This window comes from Triturus cristatus, chromosome 1_2, assembly GCF_964204655.1.
Source record: "Triturus cristatus chromosome 1_2, aTriCri1.1, whole genome shotgun sequence".
Classification (NCBI taxonomy): domain Eukaryota; kingdom Metazoa; phylum Chordata; class Amphibia; order Caudata; family Salamandridae; genus Triturus; species Triturus cristatus.
Window position 1 is genome coordinate 1,156,207,201 of NC_140580.1, and position 16,412 is coordinate 1,156,223,612.

At 44.5% G+C, this 16,412-nt stretch overlaps 1 protein-coding gene across 2 annotated transcripts in view; it reads right to left on the reverse strand.

Annotated features, from left to right (window-relative positions):
• The window catches only part of LAMC3 (laminin subunit gamma 3), a 770,318-nt gene that overhangs the window by 698,509 nt on the left and 55,397 nt on the right, over positions 1-16,412 (reverse strand). For both annotated transcript variants that reach the window (XM_085613958.1, XM_085613956.1), the window contains exons 2-3: positions 9,733-10,037; positions 842-972 (exon numbers count right to left, since the gene is read on the reverse strand). In XM_085613958.1, coding sequence (XP_085470084.1) covers positions 842-972; positions 9,733-10,037 — 436 coding nt within the window. The remainder of the gene's footprint in view (positions 1-841; positions 973-9,732; positions 10,038-16,412) is intronic.

Here is a 16,412-nt window from a genome sequence, read left to right on the forward strand (position 1 = left end):
AGTTTAAAGGGGGCATTTTCAATGAATAAATAAAATGTTCTGAGTGTGTTTTACAGGTTCATTGCTTTGTGGGAGTGGAAGGAAGGTTCACGTGTCTTTCCTGTTACTTTGACCTTTTCTCGTCTCCATGTTTACCATGTTTAACCCTTTGATGTGCTCTCTCATCCACTGGGCACCTGCAACAGTCCATCGTGATGTAGATGAAAGGATTCCCTTGTTTCTTCACAGCTGACCAGTTCCTTCCTTCCTCCTCGACAAGACAGGGGTCATAGCTGCCTCCCGCTTCAGAACTATACATTTTAAAATACTTCTTCTACTTGGGCCCTCACCCCTACAATATGAATTATGATTGGGGTATGAGCACGCAGTCCACTACAATTTGTCACCTACATTTTTCTGTTGCGTATTATCATGCTGCGGTGGACTGTTACCTGCCACCCACAGAGAAGTCGCTGATGGCATAGAAATAGGATATTTTAGGTTGCGTATTGTCACGTAGCGGCGGATTCTTACCTGCCTCCCATAGAGAAGTCGCTGATGGCATAGAAATAGGACATTTTCTGTTGCGTATTGTCATGCCGCGATGGACTTTTACCTGCCTCCCACAGAGAAGTCGCGGATGGCATAGAAATAGGATATTTTCTGTTGCGTATTGTCATGTCGCGGTGGACTCTTACCTGCCTCCCACAGAGATGTCGCGGATGGCATAGAAATAGGATATTTTCTGTTGCGTATTGTCATGTCGCGGTGGACTCTTACCTGCCTCCCACAGAGAAATCGCTGATGGCATAGAAATAGGATATTTTCTGTTGCATATTGTCATGCTGCGGTGGACTCTTACCTGCCTCCCACAGAGACGTCGCTGATGGCATAGAAATAGGACTGCAGAACCTTCTTGTCCTTGAAGATGTCGTCTCCGAATGTGTTGAGTCGGTTGAGAGAGATGAGCAGGTCGGTGCTGGTCACCCACTCCTGGGTTGAGGGGGCAGAGTAAGACAGCAAAAGTCAGAGATGACAGCGCTTAGACCGTGCGGTGATAGGCGCAAGGACAAACAAAACAGGGAAGCTAACACCAAACTACATTCAGCCATGATCAACAAGCAAATAATATCTGACAAGAAGCTTTTGTTAGAACGGAAACACAAGTATTTATACAACTTGTGTTCATTTAAGTTTAGCATTGCTACTGCCACTTACTGGCAACACAGTGCTAAAAGAGCCTACGGTCAACAAGCAGAAGGGTGCAGCACAGCGGCAACATTTATCACTTGTTTAAGGGGAAAAGGCTATAAGCCTGACCGGAGAGTTGGGATTTCACACAGTGCCAATAATTTCCAAAGGACATTTCAAGATGCAGATAAAGAAGGAGAGAGTTCAATAAGGCAAAGCAAACACTGAATCACACTGAAAAACCATGTGAAACCCCACCACCCAACATTCAGCCTTCATTGCCTAGCCTATAAACTACCACCTATGATTGAGCCATTGGCATCTTGGAAATAAACCATCACCCAACCGTGAACCATTGTCAGCCAAGGTATAAACTATCTCCCAACTTTGAGTCATTGTGTTCTAAGGACTAAAACATCACCAACACTAAGCCATTGAAATCCAAGGAAAAAACCATCACCCAACACCCAATGGCTCACATTGTCCTTAAAGCAATAAAGCATTACCAACATTGAGCGATTGTCATCGAACGAATAAGCCATCACCCAACGGCGAGCCATTGTCAGCCGAGGAACAAACTATCTCCCAACATTGAGCCATTGTCATCTAAGGAAAAAACCATACCAACACTAAGCCATTGTCATCCAAGGAAAAAAAACATCACCCAACACCGAGCCATTGTCCTCTAAGGAATAAACTATCACCCAACACCGAGCCATTGTCAGCTAAGGGATAAACCATCACCAACATTGAAACACTGTCATCTAAGGAATAATCCATCACCAATATGGAGCCATTGTCATCTTAGAAATAAATCATTACTAACATTGACCATTGTCATCTAAGGAATAAATCATCACCAACATTGAGCCATTGTCATTTAAGGAATAAACCATCACCAACAATGAACCATTGTGAGCAAAGAAATGAACCATCACCAACATTGAGCCATTGTCAGCTAAGGAATAAACCATCACCAACATTGAGCCATTGTCATCTACGGAATAAACCATCACCATTGAAACATTGTCATCTAAGGACTAAGCTATCACCAACATTGAGCCATTGTCATCTAAGGAATAAACCATCACCAACATTGAGCCATTGTCATCCAAGGAATACATCATCTCCCAACAGTGAATCATTGCGATCTAAAGAATAAACGATCACCATCATTGAGTCATTGTCTGCTAAGGAATAAACCATCACCAACACTGAGCCATTGTCAGCTAAGGAATAAACCATTGCCAACATTGGGCCATTGTTATCTACGGAATAAACCATCAACAACATTGAAACATTGTCATCTAAGGACTAAGCCATCACAAACATTGATCCATTGTCATCTAAGGAATAAACCATCACCAACACTTAGCCATTGTCATCTGAGGAATAAACCATCACCCAACATTGAGCTATTGTCATCTAAGGAATAAAGCATCACCAACAATGAGCCATTGTCATCTACGGAATAAGCCATTGCCAACATAGAGCCATTGTCAGCTAAGGAATAAACCATCACCAACATTGAACCATTGTGCACCAAGGAATAAGCAATCACCAACATTGAGCCATTGTCAGCTAAGGAATAAACCATCACCAACATTGAGCCATTGTCAGCTAAGGAATAAACCATCACCAACATTGAGCCATTGTCATTTACGGAATAAATCATCACCAACATAGAGCCATTGTCAGCTAAGGAATAAACCAAAACACCAATATTGAGCCTTTGTCATCTAAGGAATACACCAACTCCCAACACTGACCCATTATTATCTAAGGAATAAACCAGCACCAACATTGAGCCATTGTCAGCTAAGGAATAAACCATCACCAACATTGAGCCATTGTCAGCTAAGCAATAAACCATTACCAACATTGAGCCCGTCAGCTAAGGAATAAACCATCACCAACATTGAGCCATTGTCAGCTAAGGAATAAGCCATCACCAGTGCTCAGCCATTGTCATCGGAGGAATAAACCATCACCAGCAGTGAGCCATTGTCATCTGAGGAATAAGCCATCACCAACATTGAGCCATTGTCATCTAAGGAATACACCATCACCAACATTGAGCCATTGTCATCTAAGGAATCACCATCACCAACCGTGGCCATCATCACCAAGCAAATTAATTGATGCCCATGCCATAGTGATGGAGTAAATGAAAAGAATCCGAGTTCAAAACTTTTTCACATAGCGAATGCACCACCGCTCAACATTAAACAATATGTTACACTCATCTGACCCTCCATATATTAACTTTTCCAAAGCCAAAGTTTGTTATATATATGTATCAGTGTGTGATCAAGGCAGTTGATGCCAAAACGCGTTGCAGCGTAATTTTGGAATAAAAAACTTTATTGGCAGAAACCTCCACGTGTCGGTGTCCGGTTCGTTTTGCAAGGAATCGGATGTGGTGTTCATATATATAAATCGGATGTGGTGTTCATATATATATATATATATATATTCACTTAAAAAACCATAGGTTTCACACATGTTATAGTTAGCTGGACATTTCACTCGTAAACAACCATTGAAATTTTCCCGTTACAGTTAGTTCAGATAACTATAACTCGCGCGCCCGCAATGCACTGCTCATGACGTCACATATTACATCACTCATGACATGGTCAGTGGCATCACTGATGACATCACTGATGACATCATCCTTGTGATAGAGTGGCGGTCGCGCGAGTTATAGTTATCTGAACTAACTATAACGGGGGAATTTCAATGGTTTTTTACGAGTGAAATGTCCAGCTAACTATAACATGTGTGAAACCTATGGTTTTTTAAGTGAATTTGCAAGGTTTTTTAAATGCTAATTCCTAACTATAACGTGTGTGAAACCTATCGTTATTTAAGTGAATTTGTAAGGTTTTTTACATGCTAAGTTATGTATGTTTTATTATATTTTTTATATATTTATTTTATTTTTTTAAGGTTTTCTCACGGTGCGCGCCCCCCGTCATTTACAAAAAAAAATAAATATGTTTTTTTCACCCTTCGGGGTCCTTCAGGGACCCCCTGACAAAGACTAGGGGGTCAGGAACTCTCTACCCTGCCCCCTTTTCACGTTCTCCACCTTTCTTTTTCACTGTCAGATACAAAACACACAAAATGGCGGCCGACACTTCCTGATTTCGAACGATTCGAACGTTGACTGACATGTAACCACCAATCAGAATTACGCTCGCGCACGTTAAGGTGCGCGCACGGTGCGCGCCTATAGATATTTATGTACTTTTAACTGCAATTTTCTCAGGAACTACTGAACAGATTGACTCCATATATGCAAAAGGCACATCCCTGACCTGAGGACTACCTCTTTGCCAAATTTCAAGTAATTCTGTTCAGCCGTTCGGGCTGTAGCTTGGACTAAAGGTCCTATGGTAAAATGCATGGGGAAAACGTGTTTTGGGACCCCCCTTTTTTCTCAGCCCCCGCTTGACGAATCACCCCGAGACTTTCAGGGTAGGAGCTGAGCGGAGCGCCCTATTAGTTTTGAAAATTTCGCAAGGATTCGTCAACCGGCGCCAAAGTTATTCAAAATAGAATTTTCAGATTTCCTATGGAAACTCGGTCCTAACTATAACTATCTACTGGCTATCGCCAGTAGATAATATATATATATATTTCCATTTTATAAAGCACCTGGTTACACCCAACGGTGTGTCCCCACGCTAGGATTAAGCCCCCTGAAAAGAAAAGAGAAAAAGAAGAACTATACCTAGGCTGAAGAGAGAAGGAGTGCTGAAAGAAGACATCAAGATATTCCCTATTTAAGGGTGAAACAGCCAGATTTTTAGTCCTTTGGGAAAGGTGCTTTTGGTAGGTTCGGCTCACAGAGTCATTGGCAAAGTGTTTCACCTTTTGGCTGCGAGGTAGCCAAATGATCGAACTCTCTGGACTCTCGGCAGCTTGACTAGGTAGGCTCATGTAGATCTCAGATTGCATGCCGGTCTGTAAGAGGTTATCATAGAGTGGAGGTAGCTCGGGCCTTTATTCCACCGAATTCTGTGGCTGTAGCACATGGCTTTGCAGGTAATCCTCTTCTCCTCTGGCAGCCAGTGAAGGAGAGACAGAGCTTTAGAAGTAGATGTTCGTCTTGGGAGGTTCAGGACCAATTGTGCGGCAGCATTTTGGATATGTTGACGTTTTGTTAGACTTCTTTTAGAGACTCCCAGCTAGAGAATATTACCATAATCTATCTGAGATGTGACCATAGAGTGCACCATGGTTTTTCTAGCTGCAATAGGTAGTAGATCTAGGAGTTTTCTTAGGACTTTGAGAATCCCGAAGCATTTTCCAGTTCTTTCCTGATTTGACTCTCAAACGAAAGTTTGGGATCAAACCAGACCCCCAGAAATTTAGTTTCTGCTTTAGGAACAGGGGTTTGCCCCAGGGTCTCAGGCCACCAGGCCGATGACCTGATCGAAGGTGCTTTCCCAACTATCATTACTTAGTTTTAGGCAGTTATTGGACAACTAAGAGGTTAGCTCCTCTAGATATAAAGAGAACTGATTTGCGGCTGTGTCCGTGTCCTGAGATAGAGTAACAATAAATTGCGTATCATCCGCATATGACACCATTGTTACATTGTGTTTTCCATGATTTCTGCAAGGGGTCCAATATAAAGACTGAATAAGGTGGGGCTCAGTACAGAGCCCCGTGGGACCTCTCGCATAATGGGGATACTCTCAGATTTATGCGGGTGCTGGGCGACTTGGAAGCTACAAAACAGGAGGAAAGAGGAGTGTTACTGGATTTACAATAGTAAACCTAAATGTTTCCCCCTACCCTTGGGTGCACTTTACCCCGTGTGTCTTAGACCGGAGTCAGTCATCCCGCTAATATAACCACTTTCCACAAGGCTTATTAGATTAGAGAATAGCAAATCTTCCCTACCCCCAAACTGTTTATTTACCCCAGTGTTTGTTAGACTGAAGCTAGAACAGTAAATCTGCTACCCCCAATGTAAACAAGTTCTCTAGCGTTTCTTAGATTGGAGTCAGACACCCCCCACCCCCCTAATATAGTCACCTTTCACAATGTATGTTAGACTGGAGTTAGAACCGTAAATCTGCCCACCCCCAATGCAAACACGTTCTCCAATGTTTGTTCAATTGGTATCAGACATCCCCCTAATATAACCTTTCACAATGTTTGTAAGACTGGAGTTACAATAGTAAATCTTTCCCACCCCCAAACTGAGCACATCACCCAATGTGTGTTAGACTGGAGTTAGAACCGTAAATCTGCCCACCCCCAATGCAAACACGTTCTCCAATGTTTCCTAGATTGGAGTTAGCATACTAAACCTCCGATGTATGCAATTTCCCCAGTGTTTGTTAGATTGGAGTTAAAATTGTGAATCCATCTGCTCATGTATGCAGTTTCACCAAAGTTTAACTGATTGGAATTAGAATAGTACAACTGCCCCCTCCGTCAATGTACACATTTAGTCTAATGTTTGTTGGAATCTAGTTAGAATAGTTTATTTAAATTGGTTTTATCAGTTTATTATTTAATGTTTTCCATTGGAGGTAGCTTATTGTATGTTAGTAGATTTTTAATGATATTTTTAATTTGAGAGTATATTTCTAAATTATGGTATTTTTAAAATTATTTTTCTGTTCTGTTTTCTAAACTATTGTTTCTTTTAATTGTTACGTGTTTTAGAATTTGTAAATTATTGCACTTTGTTATATATTTTCAAAATTAATTTATAATGGTTATATACATTTAAATTACATTTTTTAAATGTATCAGTAATTATACTTGCTAAAATTGTTTTTCATTATTTAATATAACTTAACCTTATATTTTCATTTAAAAATATTTTTCTTTGTTTCATAAATGTATTTCAATGTGTTTTCACATATTATGTGATATATTAATTTATAAAAATATTTAAAATCTATATGCATTTTAAGATTGTGTTAGTAAATTAATTTTCATTTGTTATTTTTTGTTAATTGAATATATTAACTAAAAATATTATTTATTTGAAGTACAATAAAGTTAATTATGGTTAAATATATGTACTTTTCAATTTAATGTCAATTGTTTGGACCACAATAGTTTGGTAGCCAATGCTTTTGTGCTTTACATTATCTGTCTGTATTGTAAAGTTGATATTTATGTTGTTAAAACTATTGACAGTTATATTTTTCCACCACAATCTTTTATGGATGATATTCTGTCTTGCAACCCATGCAGCCACAGCACAGAGGGAGTAACAAATAAACTACTGTGCTGCGTAATGCGAAATGTACCAAAACCAGAAGAAATCTGAGTTACGTGCCTGAGCTGCGGGGAGATCACCAGCTATCTACTGGCCATGTTTGATGACCCTGGTCCAAGATCGCAGACACAGGGGGAATAGCACCCGGGAATATGCAAGAATTACCCAGTAACATGATCTACCCACCAACAGTGGAGGAAACACGCAGAAGGGGACCTTCTTCCAGTGCTTAATTTATGCCGGTGTCTGCTGGTGGTGAGCACTGGCACTTATTTTTGGGGACTGGGGCTTATTTATCATCGAAATAATAGCGCTATCCCTAACTAGTACAGAGCGTCCCCAACCGTAGTCAAGGAAAATTAATACGCCACAGGTATTCAGTTAATCAACTTACATTTTATTTCATTTCATCTTCTCTCTGGAATCATATGCATTTTCATCACATGGAATCCATCCTGATTATAAGTTAATAGATTTTTTTTTCTTAACATGAAAGTGCCCAATGCATTTCGGGCCACACCCTTCATCAGGGGCTTGCTCTTAAATGAGTTATAACCGCGCTATGACCAATTGCCGTCGGTGTCGGATCCGCTTCTACGGATTCAATTTGACTCCACCTCGGGAGACGCGTAGAAGCTTCACAGAGACTGCCACGGATTCGACACAGACGGCAATTGGTCATAGCGTGGTTATAACTCTATTAAGAGCAAGCCCCTGATGAAGGGTGTGTCCCGAAATGAATTGGGCGCAGTCATGTTAAGAAAAAAAAATTTTATTACCTATAATCAGGATGGATTCCATATGATGAAGATGCATATGATTCCTGAAAGAAGATGAAATGAAATAAAATGTCACTTGGTTACCTGAATACCTATGGCGAATTAATTTTCCTTCACTGCGGTTGGGGACGCTCCCTACTAGTTAGGGAGAGCGCTATGATTTAGTTTCATTTACCTCATTCTCTGGAGGATCTACCAACCTGCACCAACAACTTGGTTTAACAGACAAATTGGTATAAGAGTGAGTGCCTGAGTCTCACCCAGGGGTCAAATTGCTTATTTATCATCACTAGGTTTCGATTTAGTGCAAGACAGAGAAAGGTAAAAAAGGGAGAAAGAAGGGGAAGAGAAAGATAAAAGATGAGCAAGTAAGGGAGAAAGCAAGGGTGAATAAGAAACTTCAAGAGTGAACTAAAGAGACAGGGTGTATAGAAAGGTGGAAGAAAGAGGCATGAGGTGGAAATAAGACGAGGCAGACTTGGCAGCCATTAGATAAAGAGACAGGAAGTGTAAGGTGGTGGAAGAAAGGTGCATGAGGTGGAAGTATGGGGCAATGGAAGGAGGAATCATGACTAAGCAATCTTTGTATTCGGCAACCCTGGTATTCTGCAGCGCCAACAGCGGGCTACTAAGAAATGCTTCAGGCCACAACTGTCTGTACTTTGCCCAAACTCCCCTGATGTCCCCACTTTGCATGCTATGGCCCTGATTTACTATAATTTTCCCAACAGACCGCCATGTGAAAAATTGCCGAACCACGTTGCATGAAGGATTAAAAATAAAGCTGCAGAAGATTCAGGGCTTAATTTAGATCTTGTTGGACGGGTTACTGGGTCACAACGGTGACGGATATCCCGTCAGCCAAAACAGAAATCCCATAGGATAAAATTGGATTTATATTTCATCAGGCGGTCCGCCAAAATCTAAGTCAAGCCCGTAGTAAGAGCTGCCCGTCAAGGAAGCCACGGCCGGCACGGTACTAACATGGCGGTTCTAGGTGATGCTCAGCATTGTTGTTTGCGGTAGTCGACAGCCTTGTGCTATGACGCAAAGGTAAGCCAGGAGCGTCTAGCATAAGATTGGACTCCAGGTACTCCCTATAGGGCCAGTTCTTGCCCATAAACAACCAGAGAGGGGTCAGAAGCGTAAGACATTGTGTAAATAACGCGTTACAGATAGGTGTATAAGGCGATAAAGCTTCCCCTTGCTTGTGCCTGCTTTCACTGGACTCTAAGAGTGGTCAAAAGCCAGACTATGCTTTGTTCGTAGAACTGATTTTGAGCCAAATCCCACAGTTCTGGGCTATTCTGCCCCTGGCGCTCCTCCTTTCCGTGAGTAAACAGGGCGTTGGCGCAAAGTGTTTTTATGTTGCATGAGGGTCAAATTAGAGAGCAACAAACGTTTGCGCTGGAAACTTGATTGTCGCTGCCACTTGCGCTCCGTGCATCATACGAGCGCCCATGCAAACCTTTAGTAAACCCATAGCCCCTCCGTGGTGATGAAAGCATTGGTGGTGCCAGGCGTTACCTGCAGGACAGGGCTCCTGTCGAAGTTGTATGCGCTAGGCCGGCCCTCCAGGGTGGAGAAGGCCACGTTTCCACCGCTGAGAGGTGAGATATCACTGAACTCCGCTGTGCAGAAGGCCACGGCCTCGTCATCACCTGGACGTAGGTACCCCCGTTCCGACCTGCTGTAGGTTTTCTGGCAGGTGGCACTGTAGTACTGGAGGGGCACCCAGGGACCTCCTGCCCGGGTCCGTTTATAAATGGCGAAGCTCTCGGGGCGGCTGGTGTGGAACTTGAGCCTCACGTAGGTTATCTCGTAGGACTTCCCTGAAAAACAAAAGAGAAAGAGGACTGGGTCAGCATCTCTGCCTCGTGCCACTGCCTTCTGGGAAGATTGCTTGAGAGAGGGTACTTAGCTGTGGGAAGAGGGGGTCCTATGGAGTGTGGGGGCAGGGGGCAGGTGCCTCCACGGTGGCAGGACAGCCCATGCCAGCCTTGGACTCTACTTTAACAATAGTTAGACACCATGGTATAATGGGTTCATTCAAAGCCACCAAAGGCAGGTGAAGGGATGGAGAAGAGGGGCCTGCAAGCATGGAATGATCTAGCAGCCCTAGCAGTGAGGGAGCATCAAGCTGAACCCCAATAGTGAGGGAGCATCCAGCTGAACCCCAGCAGTGAGGGAGCATCCAGCTGAAGCCACAGCAGTGAGTGAGAGCCAGATGAAGCCCTTGCAGCGAGTGAGCGCCAGCTGAAGCCATCACTTTCAGGGAACACCAGCAGAAGCACTAACAGTGAGGGAGCACCAGCTGAAGCCACAGCAGGGAGTGAGCACCAGATGAAGCCCTAGCAGTGAGTGAGCACCAGCTGAAGCCCTAGCAGTGAGTGAGCACCAGCTGAAGCACTAACAGTGAGGGAGCACCAGCTGAAGCACTAACAGTGAGGGAGCACCGGCTGAAGCCTTAGCAGTGAGGGACCTCAATCTGAAGCCCTAGCAGTGAGGGAGTGCCAGCTGAAGCCCCAGCAGTGAGTGAGCATCAGCTGAAGCCCTAGCAGTGAGTGAGCGCCAGCTGAAGCCATAGCTTTCAGGGAACACCAGCAGAAGCACTAACAGTGAGGGATCACCAGATGAAGCCCTAGCAGTGAGTGAGCGCCAGCTGAAGCCACAGCAGTGAGTGAGCACCAGATGAAGCCCTAGCAGTAAGCGAGCACCAGCTGAAGCCCTAGCAGTGAGTGAGCACCAGCTGAAGCACTAACAGTGAGGGAGCACCGGCTGAAGCCTTAGCAGTGAGGGACCTCAATCTGAAGCCCTAGCAGTCAGGGAGTGCCAGATGAAGCCCTAGCAGCGAGTGAGCGCCAACTGAAGCCCTGACAGTGCTGTTTGGTCTGAACAGTGGTGGCCTGACAAATTAAAACCTGCACCCCTGCCAAAAAAGGCAGTAAAAACGAAGGCTTTTGGATAGACAGTGAGCTTTCATTCGATGCACAATCCAAGGCCTTGGCGGGATCTTGTTTTGGTCTCCTAAGAGGGTTGAAACCTCTACTTGGCTATTTTGCACCAAAGGTCTGCCAAACTATTCTTCAGGCCACAATTCTATCGAGGCTGGACTACGGTAACTCCTTCTACTTAGGCACCAATAAATCTTGTATTGCTCGCCTCCAAAGAATTCAGAATGCTGCGGCTCGCGCCCTGCTAGCACTTCCCAAATCGTATTCGGTTGCAAACCTTTTGCCTAAGCTCCATTGGTTGCCGATAGCGAAAAGAATCAATTTGAAGTCTCTGTGTGTGGCCCATAAAAGTTTGACACGAGAAGGACCGCGGATCTGCTGGTCCAATATGTGCCAAATCGCCCTTTGCGTTCGGCTACCTCTGGTTCGGTCTGCACCCCCCGTTTTCATAGAGCCAGAGCAGGTGGTCGCTATTTCAAGGTTCAGGCAGCGCACCTCTGGAATTCCCTTCTGACCTCAATTAGAGGACGTCAGAACCATCTGGCATTCCGAAAGGCTATAAAGACCTGGCTTTTCCCAGCATAGGTTACTCTCCATGTTCTAGAGTGGTCTATTGGCTCTTGTTTAGGTAGCGCTGGGAAGCCCCATCACTGGGGCAGCTATGCGCTGTACAAATTTCAAAAATAAATAAATTAAGCCCCAGTAGTGAGAGACCTCCAGCTGAGGCACTAACAGGGAGGGCCCTAGCAGTGAGGGAGCACAAGCTGAAGCACTAACAGGAAGGGCCCTAGCAGTGAGGGAGCGCCATCTGAAGCCCTAGAAGAGAGAGACCTCCAGCTGAAGCACTACCAGGGAGGGCCCTAGCAGTGAGAGACTTCCAGATGGAGCCATAGTAGTGAGTGAGCACCACCTGAAGCCATAGCAGTGAGTGAGCACCAGCTGAAGCCATAGCTTTCAGGAAGCACCAGCTGCAGCACTAACAGGGAAGGCCCTAGCAGTGATGGAGTGCCAGCTGAAGTCCTAGAAGAGAGAGACCTCCAGCTGAAGCACTACCAGGGAGGGCCCTAGCAGTGAGAGACTTCCAGATGGATCCATAGTAGTGAGTGAGCACCACCTGAAGCCATAGCAGTGAGTGAGCACCAGCTGAAGCCCTAGCTTTCAGGAAGCACCAGCTGCAGCACTAACAGGGAAGGCCCTAGCAGTGATGGAGTGCCAGCTGAAGGCCTAGTAGTGAGAGACCTACAGCTGAAGCCCTAGCAGTGAGAGATCTCCAGCTAAAGGCCTAGCAGTAAGAGACCTCCAGCTGAGGCCCTTGTGTGAGGGATCACAAGTTGAAGCCCTAGCAGTGAAGGAACACCAGCTGAAGCCCTAGCAGAGAGGGAGCACCAGCTGAAGCCCTAGCAGCAAGGGTGCACCAGCTAAAGCCCTATCAGTGAGGGATCTCCAGCTGAAGCCATAGCAGTAAGGGAGCACCAGCTGAAGCACTAGCAGTGAGGGAGCGCAAGCTGAAGTGCTAGCAGTGAGAGAGCACCAGCTGAAGCCCTAGCAGTGAAGGAGCACCAGCTGAAGCCATAGCAGTGAGGGAGTGCTAGCCAAGACCATAGCAGTGAGGGTGCACAAGCTGAAGCCGTAGCCGTGAGGGTGCACAAGATGAAGCCCTAGCAGTGAGGTAGCGCTAGCTGAAGCCCTAGCAGTGAAGGAGCACTAGCTGTAGTCCTAGCAGTGAGGGAGCGCCAGCTGAAGCCATAGCAGTGAGGGAGTGCTAGCTAAGGCCATAGCCCCAGCTGAAGCCATAGCAGTGATGGAGCGCTAGCTGAGGCCATAGCCCCAGCTGAAGCCATAGCAGTGAGGGATTGCAAGCTGAAGCCATAGCAGTGAGAGAGTACTAGCTGAAACCCTAGCATCGAGGGAGCACCAGCTAAAGCACTAGCGGTGAGGGAGTACCAACTGAAACCCTAGTGTTAAAGCAAAAGCTGAAAGCCTAGCTGTGAAGAAGCACCAGTGGTAGCCCTAGCTGTGATGGAGCACTAGCGAAAGCCCTATTGACGAGGGATCATCACTTGTAGCCAATAGAATCAGATGGTTGAAGACAAGTTTTCAGCTTCATGAAGATCCCACACTTCACACTGAACCCTGGATAGAGGTGCTTGTCATATCACCCAACAATTCCTTGATAAGATATATAGTCAAATATATACCCCGAAAAGTCCCACAATAGAGGTGAGAGTCTAATTCCTCACTGCAGTCTTTCAATAGGTGTGATAGTGTATACTGCTCAACAGATCTTTAATAGGAGTGATAGCCCCAAACATACCCAAAGCAGTCCCTCAATAGGACTGATTGCCCTGTTTATATCATCCAACTGTCCTTCGATAGACGAGACAGCCTAGTACCTCCAACTATCCCTATGAAGGAATGATAGTTTCGTACTTAGTACACAACTGCCCCTTCCCCTCAATAAGAGTGGTTTCATTGTGCCCCACAGTAGGCTCTTAATGGGTGATGAAGTATATCTCCCAATGTTCCTCAATTGGAGTGATAGTCCCATATATACCCTAACTGTTCCTTGAATAATGTGATTGTCCGATATATACTGCAGCTGTCCCTTAATAGGAGTGATAGTCCTATGCCCCACTGCAGTCTCTCAATACACATGAAGTCTACAGGTCCAGGAATGTACTGAAGGGTTGATTTGAGGGTCTAGTATTTGCAACCTGGTGCCAGACTTTGAAGTGGGAGAAACTTCTAGGCCCTTCCACATCCGATTTCTGGAAACTTCCCTCTTCCCCTTCCCAGGTTCAAAGGGGTCTAAGGTGACAAAAGACTGGTGTGTGAAGTTCTTTGCGAGTGTACAGGAGGCAGCTCCTTTGAAACATAATCGGGGCAGGGAACAGCTTTGCCCCACACAACCTTTCGGGCTGGCCCATTCTGCCAACACTTAATCCACTTTTGTCTCACTGTCAGAGAGCGTTACACAAAGGCCAACTATTCATAGCTATGTGACCCAGGGTTTAGGCTGCAGGCACCAAATGGTTAGGAGAGCCAGGCCAACTTTCTAAAAGTTGCATTTTCAGAATTGTGACTTAAAGTCTGACTTCATGATTAGCAAGGGTTTTAAATTACAACTCTTTTGAGACCAAATATGACATTTCTACCTGTTCCCAATCATATGTTAGCACATATTAACTTTAATAGGGTAATCCAATGTTATCCTATGGGAACAAATGTGAGATTTTTTTCACCACCTGCAAATGTGAAAGTTAAAGGTGCATGTCCAATTTTTTTAATACAACGCAACCGGCCCTTTGGGCTGTTTAGGACGTACACCAGCGGTGACTCATATTTATTAAAACAACATTTTAAGCCTGGCAAAATTTTTGTTTTGCCAAGTCGAAATGGCAGTTTAAACCTGGACACACAGGCTGCAATGACAGACCTGAAACATGTTTAAAAAGGCTATGTAAGGAGGTGGCACAATAAGTGCTTTAGGCCACTTGTAGCATCTAATTTACAGGCCTTGGGTCCCTGTAGTACCACTTTACTAGGGGCTTCCAAGTAAATTAAATTTTCCAATTGGGTGTAAGATAATTTTACCATATTTAAAGGCGAGAGCATAAGCACTTTGGAACTGACTGGCTTTGATAAAGTGGGCAGAGTCCTAAGGATAACAAAAACGACTTTAGCAAAAACAGGAGGAGAAAGGCAAAACGTTTGGGGTAGACCACTCTACAGCTGACCGATCTAACACAATTTTTCTCTATTCTCTAAATTGGTGATTGATGTCTCTTGTGTTGTGTTTTTACTTTATTACTGTTTGTGTGCTACATACATACTTTACATTACCTCTAAGTTAAGCCTCAATTCTTTTGTGCCAAGCTACCAGAGAGTTAAGCCCAGGTTAATTTAGTGACTTTTGTGATTCATTCTGCAAAGGATTCTGGTTGCTGCTTGAGAAGGGTCTTCATCCTTCAATCAAAAACCCAATCTCCAATGCAGATGCCCCTTGATAGGATGCTGGTCCTATCTACACCCCAACTACCCCTCAATAAGATTGATAGTTTCATATAAACCTTCAACAATCCCTCAATACTAGTGATAATTTCATATACACTCTGAACAGTCCATCAATAGAGGTGGCAGTCCCATTCGTACCTAAACTGTCCCTCGATAGGAGCGATAGTCTCATATACACTCCTAACAGTGCCCTGATGGGAGTGATAGTTTCATAGACACCCCTCAACCTGTCCTCAGTAGATGTGAGAGGTTCATGCCTTTCAAGTGTCCCTTGATAGTAGAGGAAATAGTAATGTACCTAGACATATGAGACTGTCTGATATCACCCAGCTGTTCCTCGATAGGAATGCTAGTCCCATAGGTACCCCCAAAAGTCCCTCAATAGGAGTGATAGTCTCATATACAACCCAACTATCCCTCGGAAGAGTGCTAGTCTCATACACCCCAGCAGGCCCTTGATGAGGGTGACAGCCCCAATTGTCCCTCATAGGAGTGATAGTCCCAGATGTACCCCCAGCTGTACCTTTATAGGAGTTGGAGCATCCGCCCCAGCTCTGGAGCACACAAAGGACTACGCCACACACGGAGCTCTGTAATATACATCTTTATTCTTCGGCATGAAACCATTAACTGAACGCACTGTGTCATAAACATTATTGACCAAAATGAGACACACCCAAATAACTCCCAACTGATTATGTAACTTTGTAAGGAGGCCGGCAAGGGCCACATTGGTCCTGCCATACATGATCACATGACACAGCATCGTCTTCTATGTTAAATAAAGTAAGGACAGTATATAAACATTAGAGTTCCTCACTGAGTTGCCAAGGGGCTTGTGCCAATCTTCCAGATCAAGTCGTATGAGGCGAAGGAGTTACACTGTCATCTGGCATCATAGATATAGACTCAGATGCTTGACTTGGGCAGTCAGGTGGATTTTTCTCACTCGTGATGTCTGGAGCCGATGAACATCAGAGCAAATGCTTGAACTGGGACGAGTATCTCGTAATGGACTTTCCGGGAACGTTGAGTTGTCACCATGTATCCTTTCCTTGTCACAACTCTTAATGGATCAGCATCAAACTGCGCCCCTGTTTTGCATTTCTGATTTTGTTTGACTAGGACCCGGTCTCCTTCTTCTAAAACTGTGTCCCTAGCATATCTGCACTTATCTACATAGGCCTTCATCTTTCTTTTGGGAGAAGTGTCCGGGACATGAATCTCTCAACAGTGTCT